We start from the raw sequence: 13,843 nt of genomic DNA, 5'->3' as shown, positions 1-13,843 counted from the left end.
TTTTCCTTAATCAAAACAAAGAATCTCCTTTTTTAAAAGTCAATTTAAAAATTTGAAACATCCTGTTTGTAAACAATGCGTATGTGTGAGTATTCTGGTCGCCTCAACTCTGGTTGTGCTACCTATATGCGTAGTTACTCCTGTTTGGCACATCTCTACAGAATCTAAGTGTTACCTCTGCGTAAATCATATTTTCGTTTGGATAGCAATCAAAAGAAAATTCTTACCTCATCATATTAATTTTCTCAAAGATCAGCAAGGCGACAGCAACGCAGAATCCTGCGCCAAGCCACACCAGGGCCGGACGAATTTCATTGAGGCCCACGCTGATAAATCCAATACCATGTCCATTGCACTCGGGTTTCTTTGTGTAAAATCGCTGAATCTGACGAGACTGGAGACCGGTTTCCAGAATACGTCGGGTGCTAAAAATAATATTTATAAAAGTATATACTTTGTAGGGATTGATTTATTTATAGAATTAAAACAATACTTGAGAATAGCAAATATTATAGATAGTTAACAAAAAAATGTATAATCGGCCTTATTATAATGTAGGTACTGTCACACCCCCGATTATCCTCATTGGGGATGTCTCTGAGGGTCTAGAGATGCCGGAATCGTTATTGAGCTGACGCATAGCGAGTGTTGATTGCAGAAAAACAAATAATAATAAATAATAGTAAATATTAATAAAGTCGGCAATGCTGTAAATCGCGGCCGTATAAAAAATATCTGCAACGTCGCCATTGTAGACCGCTTTCAGCGGAAGAGGTCGCTGAAAGCACTGTCGAAAACGGTGCTTCTCGCTGAAAGCGGCGGGCAGACGCTATTAGACAACCAAATCGTAAACATATCGACTGTGGAAAGGAAAAGGGGCGTAAGCCTCAGTTTTTGCAAAGTGGGTTTTATTTGTTATTAGCAAAGTATTCAACTCAATACATGGTATGCCCAAAGGATTTAAGCTGCAAATGACGAATTATTATGAAAATTTAGCTTTTAGTTTTTAGAAATGAAGGGCGTGTGAATTTTACGTCCAGGAAAAGGGGCTCAAACCACGTCAATGACATTATAAGTCGTTTAAGCAATCTTTTGTGGTAAGGAAAAGGGCGGTAAGAAACTTAATCCGTAAATGTATGAGGATAATGGCAGTTTTACTAAACGCTGACCGCCGGCTGGCTCAGGTATGAACCATAATGAAGATTAAGCCACCTAATAGTTTCGCTCGCTCGTTTGACAGTCCAACACGTTTTTCGACACTCTCTCCATTAAAATTCATTTAAAGTATACTAATCCAGTGAAAATGGCAATAGAAAGAAGTTAAAATATTCTTAAAATGTGTGGTGTTAACATGGATGGAATAAACAACACAAAGAAAAATGGTAAGACCTTAAAATTACGCCTTGAAATTTTTATGCCGCACAAGTGAAGCGTCATCGTTAATTCTCTGTAAATTGTTATAAAACATTATGTTACAACTTATATTGTGTCTTAATCATTGGTTAATGATCTCTTGTTCATATTAGATGATAAAATATTAATAAAATATTTGCTATATTTACTTCAAACACCGCCGTGCGGTTTATAGGTTATGTGACATGTCAAACACAATTTTAAACTGAACTTGGTCCTATGTACGCTTATATTTACGATTAAAATCATTGTAATGGACAAAAATTATAATTATGCACCGTATTATTTATAGTAATAACATAAATCTCGAGTGAAATGCGTTTTGTTTTAATTTGTTGTCAATAGCCACTGATCACAGTGACAAGTGATTGTCAAGAACCAAATACATCCGCAAATATTGGTTATTTGTTATAATTATTGTAAATAACTAAGATTAGCTTGAATCAATATACTATGTCTATCTATATATAATAAAATATTTGCTTTATTTACTATTATCATTATTACTATTATGTAATGATTATGTGTCATTTATGGTTTAATAAAATACTTTTTTTCTGAAAATAATAAATTATGATTGTTCTAATTTTAAACTTAATATAATTAAACCATAGGAAATGAAAAAATATTAAATAAACACCTAGTGAAACACTATAAAAAAATACATTCCCAAGAATTTAATTAAAAATAAGTGTGAAAAAAGGCTATTTGCTGCGTAAGTCCACTGTATTTTATGAATACGACATTTGAAATTGGTAAGGAAAAAGGATGTTACCATCATTTTTATCGGTTTTTCTCTAATAACTTACGTAATTAATGTCAGATTGGGAAAATAATACACCAAATTATTAATCATTATGCACTTTAAGTCTGTGTATATTTTTTATTTTGATTTTGACAGAAAATCATTGAAAAAACGTTTTTTGCTCCTCCTGTAAAATTTGCTTTGTGTGGATTACGCCCTTTTTCCTTTTTACAGTCGATATACATTTCGTCCTCCGAATTAAAATTATTGAAATTTATATAAAATGTATTAACCAATGTATTAACATAAAAATAAATCTCGCCGTTTCTGACTACAATTCCGGTGTTTTAATTTGTTCACCTCCGAAGTCCTAATGACAGACGAAACACCATCACACTGAGCGAGGAGATGAATGCCTCTTCTCTCTCACGACTTGGACTGAGATGACAATTGGCATCCAACGTGGGTCTACGCTTCTTGATTTTGATCGTCTAGAATTAAGAAGCAGGTGGAATTTCTTTCACCTGGACACACACCCTGAGATCCAAACACAGGAAAAGGAAACGGCGAGGAAGACAGATCCAGAAACTTGCTCTTTGGTGGCGCCCAGCAAACCATAGTTATAAGCAGTAGAAAGAAGATGCAGTACCTTGTACAAAAAAGTAAGGATATGGTTCCTAATAAATTAATTAAAAAAAAAAGTTTTGGAGCGGATTGCTGTGTATTTATTTAAGTAATTTTAACAACTCACATCACCAACCGGACCTCATTCCGGTTAACCCATCAACAAACCGACCACTAAAAATAGAATGATATATATTATATATATATTTACCCCATTGTTAATATTTCTTTGAAAGAAGAATTCTTTTGTATGGTAAACCAAGGGTATGCCACCAGGAGATATGGTATTTCCATCAGCCCACATTTTTCTTCTTCCAAAAATGTGTCACCAATGACTTGGTATCCTACTCCCGTCTCTACGTGAAAAGCATAAAGACCCTAGAAAATAAATACAATATACATTATTTTATCAGTATATTTTTAGAACTATTGGATAACTTTTTTATGGAAGCCAATATACTTGAATTTGACAAATTTCGATCATAAAAACTTATTTATTATTTTACCTTTCGAATTTTATCGATACCATCTTCAAGATTCATAAAGTTTGGTTTAGAACCTTTTGGTCCGACTTTCATCTGCCATATTGCTTGACGAACTGGCTCTGTCATTTTCTAGAATATTGAAATAGCGGAAAAAAGTATTATATTATACTACTTATATAACAATTTTATAGTATATATCCAATTTAGAACTTCAAATCCCGTTATTCTGTAAAATTTAAATTTGTATGCACCCGTCAATTACATGCGTGGCCATGACCTATTTTGGGTGAAAGCTGTTTCCTCATGCCAGGCTCACCAGGCACACATAGCGAGGGCTGTGCGGCTGGTCAATGCACTCCCTAGAGATGTAGACATTTATAATAATAGCAATGCATTAGGTATTTTGTTTTTAAAATTCTATTTTATTGTTTTATTTGTACTTTTTTTAGAATTATTGTTGTTTTTTCTCTATTAAGTTGATTCACCTGTACTTTTTATTGTAAATGTCATGTTGCGAACGTCTGAAAATAGTAATTTGTTATGTGCTCAACGTGTCTTTATTAAATAAATAAATAAAATAAATATTACGACACGAAACAATATATTATAATGCAGTAGCGAAGGGTGGAGGTAGGCTGTTAAGATCCGAGATAAATAGTGCACATTGAATTTTGTTAGTCATACGTAGTTGTTTTTATTGAACTAAGACTACAGTTTACATGTGGTGTTGGGTAGTTTTTAAAGATCAATTGAACCCTGTCTAACCCCCTTATTAGTTTTGGTATGCTTTGATCGTTACGAAAAAATTGTGCACACTTTTTAATTTAAGAATACATATTACACATATTGTTAGTTCATTTTTTTAAATTCATTAAGCCCTGCCTAAACCAAACTATAATAAGTAAAAAATATTATTTTATCTGTAAAATATCAAAATGATTGAATGTAAAATATCAGAATATGAACTGTAAAATATCAGAATGAATGAATGAATGACAAAATTATGTATGATTTCATTGTATAATTTTAGATATTTTTTAGATAGATGTATATTTTTGACTATTATCGATTATGGCTTGGTTTCGCAGGGTTTAATTGAATTGAAAAAGCTCACCAACGCCATCTGTAAATTATAGTCTTATTTCGATGAAGACAAATACTTATGAAGGACAAAGTTTAGTGTCCACTATTAATGGCGGATCTTAACAGCCTACCTCCACCTTTCGCCACTGTTATAATGAAAATTGATGCAATGAGTAAATACAACTTTTTATTTTCTGATTTTTTGTAATATTGATAAGATGGGCAGCAATCATTAGGGGTCCAGTAGAGACTTTTGTAATACAATAAATAATTATGTTGTATAGTTAGAAGAAAAATGTTAATGAAACCAAATATTTGTTTTCTTTTAATAATGTTACCGGCTACCATCCCCTTGAGATTTTAAGGTAGGGCCATCTCGGCCGTCATCAAAACTGTAGTTTTGAGTGTAATGTGTGTTTGATCCAGAGCTAAATCCATTCCACATAATAAGTCTGATGATTTAGCATCCATTCAGTGAGGGCCCATTATGGAGAGAAATTTGTAATTTAATACCATATTATACCATATAATTCTAATTCTAAATCAGATTTTAAAATAAAAAAAATACAGTCGGACCATAGACTATAGATACATCTATGATACACATGCCGTGCGTTTGGTTTGTGGACGATCGAACGCATTCGTACCCAAATGTTTGATACCATAGACCATTTTCGCTAGTGCTCGCCCAAAGTGCTCGCACTAGGCGCTCAGAATTAAAATATAATTTTATATTTTTTTACGTTATATAGAATTTTAAGCGATCAAAATGCAACCATTAGGTAAAGATATCCATAATTTAAGTTATTTTAAAGAAACACTAGGTCACTGATATTAAAATATATAATAATATACAAATAAATTATCACGAACATGTATCAACTTACCTATGAAACGTAATACCATCTTTACACACAGCAACACAGAACCATCTTTTCTACTTAATTAACTAAAAATATTACCACTGACTTTATGTTTTAACACAAAAATAGCAATTTTAGCAATACGGTTATCGACGCTTAGTTAAGCAATAAGCTAAGATTTACCGGCTACACCGTAGCAAACCATCTCTCACATCTGTAAACCTTTTATCTTACTCTAGCGCGTGTCACAGAGATTATAAGGGTGCCGAATACTTTCTCACTCGCACTTATGCATCATTTTTGTTCAAGCCTTGAGTCGGACATTATTTGTCGTAAAAACAAAGTAAATTGTGATTTGATGGAGAAAACAATAGTTTATATATTTACAGATGAAAACAGAGAATGTATAGTTTACAATAAATTTAAATGACATGGCCCGTCCGACGAAGGATGAGCTTCAGCTGACTGACTACCCATCATTTTTATTCCCAGAGTGTGCTATGATAGGACGGCTTGATAGGCATTGTGGGACCAGGTAAAATGTTTGTTACAACCAACATTAATTAAGCAAAACGTAATATTATTTGTTTCTCTAAGTAATAGCCAATCCGTGTCATAAGGTCATCAGAAGCTGGTTTCGGCCTAATTACCGAATTTAGTCGATGTTATAGATTAATTTATTAACCTAGCACATACTATAATAAATTACCAAAATGCTCTGCATAGTGTAGTTAGTATTTTTGCCGGCAGATTCGCCACTATCGATCTACTGCGCATGGGCGTACGTCATACAAGTTGCAACTAGGTATCGCGTTAAAATTCAGAAGCCGCTAAACTTTTTTGATTCATGCCTGTAGTGTAGTGTGCAACTTGCACGATAATACGTATTTACATTTTGCATTTTATCGTTATTGTCGACACAATACATACTGCCGCACACAGTTTGATAAACCTAGTTGTTTTAATTAATCGTCTTAAGATGATCCTTATCGGTGATGGTCATAGTGCAACTGGTTACATGTAAATTGTATTTCTTTTATTTTGTTAACTGTCAATGCATGGTGGAACTGCATTGTATTGTTGTTTTGATGTAATAAAACGCATTTTTTGTAGTACTTATTCCACTTTTAATCAATAAATTAGGACCGGTTTCGTCCGCCTCAGAGGGACATTTTCAACTGAATACATTTTTTTTTTATAAAACAATATTTATCAATAAAAGTCCAAAGCTACAGAAATAATATGACAATAGGTACATAAATTATTATTTGGACGGATAATTTATGTACTTATTATGTTATATTATTTCTGTCGCTTTGGATTTTGTTTGATAAATATTGTTTTATAAAAAAAAAAATGTATTCAGTTGAAAATGTCCCTATGAGGCGGACGAAACCGGTCCTAATTTATTGATTAAAAGTGGAATAAGTACAACAAAAAAATGCGTTTTATTAAATCAAAACAACAATGTAAATTGTACGTAAAACATTTCACCGTGACACAGTTTGCCGTGAGCTTTCTTATCGGAAAGAGATGACCGTATACTATACGGTCTCCAATTTTATTAGATTCAATATGAACATTAATTCGATTTTCATTCCTGATTTTGGAAAAATTCAAGAATGAAAACATAACTTAACCTAACTAACAATTATTAATCCAGTATATCGGCTATTTTCAAAATTTATTTACTGCTGGCTTCCTGTAAAGTGTATACCGACAAGAACCGTGTTTTATTTAGACACGAATTTTATGTCAGTACTATACGGCCCAAAGACGTCAGACGGTCTTTAATATACGGCCATATATTTCCGATACAACATTTCACTGTGAAGTGTGATAGGGCGAACTGCATACGTACAAGTTTCCGGACACGGGTTCAACTAGAATCTAGATGAATAGGCATGTCCCGCAGTTTCCTCGGCGTGACATTCACAGTTCGTAAGATCGTAGAAGTATCACCCCTTCTTCATATTGTTTTAAATTCTCTATACTCTGGTTTGGTTCATATCTGTTTCATGATATTAATAAGAATGACGAATGCATCGAATATGTCAGTCAAATCAGCTTAAGACAAATTTTATTTAAATACCAACTGAATGCTCACCGGAAAATAGAACCTGTTATACACAGTATCGTGAGCTCCCATCTTGAATCTGGAGTTGAGAAGATCAGCGAGGGTCTTGATGCCATCAGACTGCGATTGCAGCAGCGCGACTATGTTAGCTGAATACGCATTGTAAAGAAACATCAAGACGACGAATAAGACCAAGGATGAAATACGCCCTAAAATACGAGTAATATAAGTTCAATTACTTAACAATCATTTTCAGCGAACCAGAAGTTTATTTTTAATACGCCATCTCTAAGGATATTCTATCTAGTTAACACGGTATCAAGTTTTCGTTATTTTCCGTGAAAATAACATGGATATAACTCGGGGCAAATTCGTATACAAGGCGGTTATCTACAATAACTGGTAATACAGTTCTAATCAGATACATTTGAAATCATGTAAGACAACGCACTTGCAGAGAGACGTATTTAAAAAATATGTTGCTGTTATGTACTTCTAAACGACACTTGCGCATTTATTCTATACACAAGGTTGCTATCAGAAGCTATCGAGGATAGTTTGTCATATTTATGTATTGAGGCGGTTAACCGTTTAAACCTAGGGGCGGCAAGTTATATGAAAGTATGGTGAAGCAGGCAAGTATGGTGAGGCAGGCTGGTAATCAATTTGCGGCAAAATTTCCACGTTAACATTATATTATATGGGTACGTTATAATGACCAAAGTAAATTCTCCGTGATGCCTTGCATTTTTTTTTATCGCGTCGCTATTTCTCGTAAGTTGTCGGCTATTGTTGCAGCCTGCTTCATTCAGGTGTATGAGATAGCCGATTCCTTGTCCCTCTTTTTACTTAATACCTCTATGGTTTAAACTGTCAAAAAGTGCTATGTTTTAACAGCACCTATCTTGGCTGTGTTAACTTTTAGAGCGAGATAGACGGTTTTGACAGTTTAGACGGCTAACTTATTGTAACAATTGTAATACCTCAATACATAAGTATGATAAACTACCCTCGATAGCCGCCGATAGCAGTCTTGTGTATAGAATAGATGCGTTGAGGCGTTAATGTTGCAATGTTAGTATACATTTTCAAAATGGCTGCATCTCAATTCTCAATATGTATTTGTCGTACTTCTTATCTTTCTTAAACAGTTAACACGGCCATGGGTAGGCGTATTAAAAAAATATCACACATGACAGTTCATATTCCGGGATAATTAACTATCTGAATACGATACAGCACACTTTCACTTCTTTACTGATTTTGGAGTTAAGTGATAAGTATATTGTTAGAATAGTTTTGCTGGAATAAATTCTCAGTTTATTTTATAAAAATCAGTATAGAAGGTTCTTCCAAATGAAATCTACATAGACAATAATAATTATGAATTAGGTGTGTAGAATTAGCAATAGGTATGTATTAAATTAAACATACTAACCAGATAGAGATTTCGGTTCTTCAGTGCTTCCTTGTTGAGAAATGGCACCAACAGCTAACATAGAAACGTCAGAAACATTGCCGTCTAATTGGTTTTTATCGCAGTCATATTGTTCGCATTCAGGACATGGAACCTTTGACTACAAAAGAATATAATATAAATTACAGAAAAAGAAGAAAAACACAACATTAAGAATAAATTAATATAGTAACGTCCATATTATAAACTTATTCGCACACAAGTATAATCAGATCACTCACATACCTTGGCTGCATGCTTAGAACTTTTCTCTTCCCATAGAGCGATTGTATAAAGCACCAGGACGCCGAGGATCACCAGAACTGCAGAAGCAGCCCACACGGTCCACCTGAATGGCAGCAGAAACAGGTTGCTGACGTACGACAGCGGGGGCTGGCGGAAGACGAACTTCGCGAGGGTTGGGGTCGTCATCGCGACGTATTCGATCACTGGGATGCGTTCGGAGTTGAAGAAAAGGGGAGTTCCTTAAAATAATAACACAAACAAATCACCGAACTGCGTATTTTTTGATTCTTGATTTGAGTTTTGTCACGAAAAAGAGAGAATTTTTAAATGAATAAATTTAACTTAGTCTGTTTTATGACAAACAATAATTCTTTAGAGCGGCGGCTCTCGTGCTGCAGTGCGTAAGGCGCTTGCCTTCCACCCGAGATCTGTATTAACTATATAATGTTTGTGGACGTGTTAAATAGGTTAAATTTATAATTGTATATATTATCATGTTTCTTTAATATTTACATATACACATACTGCCTTTCTACTTTCTTGTTATATTAATTGTTATTTGTAATTAAGATATTTTTATAATTTTGTATTTAATATGTATTATGGCGCATTGGCCAATCGCTGTAATGCTGTAATACTCTTTTTCTAAATAAATAAATAAATCTGGGATCTTCTGGGTTCAATTCCCGGTGAGGAGACAATATTTATGAGTTTTTCTCACAGCCTGGGATTTTCTGATTGTTCAAAATTACTAACAACCACCTTGCACGAAAAAGCAAGGACATGGTTATTAATAAATAATAAAAAAAAAATCTTTAGAGCGTAAAAGTTAATGAATGCATGCTGTAATATCCTCCACACAATGGTATCGAAATAATATAATGCGTCTAGATCAGTGGTCTGCAAACTCAATGAGGATGTGAGCTACTTTCTGAAATTTAAATGGTCTGGTGAGCTATTCCTTCATTATCAATACATATTTCTTTTTTATAATTTTTTATCATCGTTCTTTATCGTACCATACATAAAATAACTTAAAATAAATTAGGACATCGGACTTCCAATATAACATAAAATGGGTACTTTAATTATTTATAGTACCCATTTTAGTAGTACCCTGTCAGTACCCTGTCATTCCCATCCGAATGAAATTATCAAGATGTACATCTGTGAGTCTGTTTCTACTTTTAACTAGCTTCATAGTGGAAAACGTTGATTCACATAAGTAGGTAAAACAAAACAATGCCTTTATTTCATTACGGAGTCCACTAATAAAATTTGAGAGGCAATTTTTTTATAAATATGATAAAATATTCTACGCGAGCTACCGAAAATGCCACCGCGAGCTACCGGTTAGAGGTGAGTTGGAAATACTGTCACCAGTTTGTGTCCTCAGGTTTCGGATGAAACTACCCATACTCAGTATGTGTGGCCCAATAAACTTATTCCAATAAACTTGTGATATCGCGAGTCGCTGTTCTGTGCACTCGCTAGTTGGTAGACTTTCAATACTATTGACATTAAATGCGCGCGAACCAAATAGCACTTGAATATAGGTACATTTTAATTTATTGGTCTATTGCGTTCGAATGTATGAATAATAGGTCATAAATGTTGTGTCGCAGCACAGTGGTGAGATGACGCACAGGCTTTGGCTTGTTATATGACCGCTAAAAACATGTTTAAAATTAAAAAAAATCACTGTTATTCATTTTTGTTAACAAGAATATTGTAACCTAACAGAAAAACAACTCATAAATTTAAAATTTTATAATAAATGGGAATTTTCGACAAGCGGAGCTCAGCGTATTTTTAGCGATTCTATTGAAGCCGATACACAGTCTGAGTTCCCTGAGCCGATACATATTTCAAATACTATGGAGTTGGTTTTAGTTTCAGTTGAGTATGAAACTTTTGTCGTATACGCACGCCACACGCTCTATATAGTATTCCAAATACTAGTAAGTATTTTGGAACAAGTTTCTGTACTAAGTATTTTTTTATACTGGTAGTAAGTATACTTAGTCTTCAAAATCGACCAGTTTTCCCATCTCTACCGGTAGCTCGTGAGCGACCGTTCACTATCGATCAACAATTTTTAAATATATTCTTTAAGCTTCCACAAAGAAAGAAAATAATATCTACAATATTTTATATTACGAAAAACGATATTAGGTTTTTAATTAGGTATTCAAATCTCGACTTGTATAAATGTAAAAAAGTGCATTTTCCATAAACCTTAAACAAGTTAAATGGTAATTTACAAATAATGGAATAAATTGCCAGTTTTAAAAGTAGTTCATATTAAGTTACTTCAGATATCATATTATTATAAAAGTTAATGTTTATGGGACACCAGCACTTTAGATTTTTGAATCAGGAGACTTTTAATATATAGGTAAGTTATTACCACCGATATCTGAAGTACCGAGGACCATCGTCCCAACCATTCCGGTCCATGTCCCGTTTGGCAGTTGGTATCCCCATGTATCTTCCCAGTAGAAGATCCGTGTGCCATTCACGATGTCAATTAGCTGGTTTACCAATAGGAAATTAACTTTTGCAATAGTGTCGACTTTCTTTTCTCTGGAAAGTAATACGTATATTAATATAATGAGGACAATTAGTCATTTACTTGGTAATTACCAATTTGGCTGGCACATCCGAGATGTCGATTTATCATTTTTATATGAATAAACTAGAAAAATTAATTTAACATGTGGAAAGTAATTATTACTTAGTAATAGTAATTATTATTATTCATCCGAAAAACAAAATAATGTTTCGAATTTCATATTGATTTTGAAGGGTCTAGACTTTCAGTCTAGCCGCAACCTGAAAAAAAATTGACCGGAGGAACTAAAAAAAGCAAACGTCTCTTATTTTGACCAAAATTTTGGGAAATGTCAGGAATTTTCACAAAAAAATTGGCAACCCTTGTAGCAGTAGTATAATAATTTATTATAATATAAGATATGAATACAAAGGTAGGTAATACTTTCTATTACAGAGTGAGAAATAATAATTTAACGTTTAATGCAATGAAATGATTGGGTAAACATGACTATGAACAAGTATTTTCGACAATGAATTTTATTATTTCAAATATTATTAAAAAAACAAATATCGCATTCGTAATGGTTTGACTTTTTCTTTTTCTTTCTTTTTTCACAAGATTTAAGAATGTATGCAAGGGTTTGATTCCCTGCCGGGGTGGCTTACTTTTTTCAAAAAGATTTTTTCTATTAGTTATAATATATTTCTCAGAAAGTGTTTTTCAAAATTATGTATATTCAATAATCAGAATGGTACATTCTTAAATCTTGTGAATTATTCGTTGAATAAAAGAAATAGTTAATTATAAATGATTAGCAAGTTCAAGTAAGTTACATCATAAAAAATATTGGAGAATTCCACGACGTCGGTTAGTAATTGAAGTAATATGTATCTACTTTGATTTCGTAAAACAAAAACCGATTGCCAAAGTAGCTTGATTTAGAAGAACGCTGATGAGTAGGTATTAAAAAAGGCCAATAGTTAAAATTTGTCGCAATAAGTATGTCACTGCGTAGCATAGATGTAAATGCGACGGACGGGGCGTAAACCCAGAAGATGCAGGGTTCGATTCCCTGCCGGGGTGGCTTACTTTTTTCAAAAAGATTTTTTCTATTGGTTATAATATATTTTCTCAGAAAGTGTTTTTCAAAATTATGTATGTTAAATAATATTACATTCGACAACCAACTAATGTCTTACATAGAAAATATACGGTAGGTATATGAATGATTTTTTTTCAACTTACCCGAAGTCTGTTAGGTGGTTTTTGGTATCGTTGGTAGTTATGACAATTGTGGCTACAATTTCAGTTCCCTGAAGATTTCGTCTCCTGATTGGTATCAACTCTGTCAATTTAAAATCCTTGATACCCGAGTTCAAATCCCACCAGCCAAAATCTTCTTCTATCACAACTGTCCCAGGTCGCCGCTTGTAAACTTACAGAAAATAATATTGATTTAGATATCATCACATAGTTAATTTTAGTATAGATATCGTAACAAAGTTTTAACATGTTTTATGATTTATAAGTTTTGAGCAAATCAAATTTTATGTCGGACCCAAATACAATATATTATGCGGTATTACTGAGAATTTCGGATACTATAATATACCAGTGGCGAAGGGTGACTTTTGGAACGATGTAAGCTGTGGAGATCAGAGAAAAAGAACACACTTGTCAGGTATATAGGGAAATTAGAATGTAATACGATATTACTACCTACTGATGGATAAGTACACACTAATTCGATGAAATTTAAATAACTCACTGAAGATATAAAAGTGAGCTATGAGTTAAAATTATGTATTTTCCTAAATATTAAATACACATCAAAAATCATTAGATTAATCAAAATTATTTATAGAACGCCATAGAATTATTTTTTAAATTATCTAATTATCTTATGTAGGTATATTACACGCAAAAAATTTAGGCTTACGCATTAGCGCTTATGATTTTATATACACTACTCCAGACATCCCGAAGTCATGTGACATAAAGTTCATACAAAAAAAACATCACTATTCACGGAAAATAATAAGAAAAATTTGTTATATACAGATGTCGCGCTGTTGCATATTTTTTAAACCTTTGTTTATAAAACATTCCAACTTTCTTTCCTACACAATACGACGGATGTCATTGGAAAATTAAATTATTTTTTTATAAAATAAAGTGATTAGGTATATGGGTACGTCAATACGCATTTAAAATATTCTTTTCTTAAGAAGGTAGGTTTTAAATAATCGCCTAGTATGGAGTCTTCGCCACTGCCGTATACTAAAGTCATTACT

The 13,843-nt window shown here is 33.1% G+C and overlaps 1 protein-coding gene across 1 annotated transcript; it reads right to left on the bottom strand.

The window, feature by feature from the left end:
• Positions 1-223: 223 nt before the first annotated feature.
• On the bottom strand, positions 224-11,562 carry LOC147074220 (ionotropic receptor 75a-like). Its single transcript, XM_085943929.1, has 7 exons — positions 11,403-11,562; positions 8,993-9,231; positions 8,729-8,867; positions 7,306-7,499; positions 3,289-3,396; positions 2,994-3,160; positions 224-425 (listed from the first exon to the last, which is right to left on the bottom strand). Exons 1-7 carry the CDS (start codon positions 11,440-11,442, stop codon positions 224-226), a joined length of 1,089 nt encoding a protein of 362 aa, XP_085800055.1. The 5' UTR covers positions 11,443-11,562.
• Positions 11,563-13,843: the final 2,281 nt, after the last annotated feature.

The sequence above is a fragment of the Rhyacophila brunnea genome, unplaced genomic scaffold (assembly GCF_057557595.1).
Source record: "Rhyacophila brunnea isolate RB1 unplaced genomic scaffold, BYU_Rbru_1.0 scaffold_16, whole genome shotgun sequence".
NCBI classification, from domain to species: Eukaryota; Metazoa; Arthropoda; class Insecta; order Trichoptera; family Rhyacophilidae; genus Rhyacophila; species Rhyacophila brunnea.
Note: the sequence above shows the minus strand (reverse complement) of the source record. Positions and strands in the feature narration are given on the sequence as shown.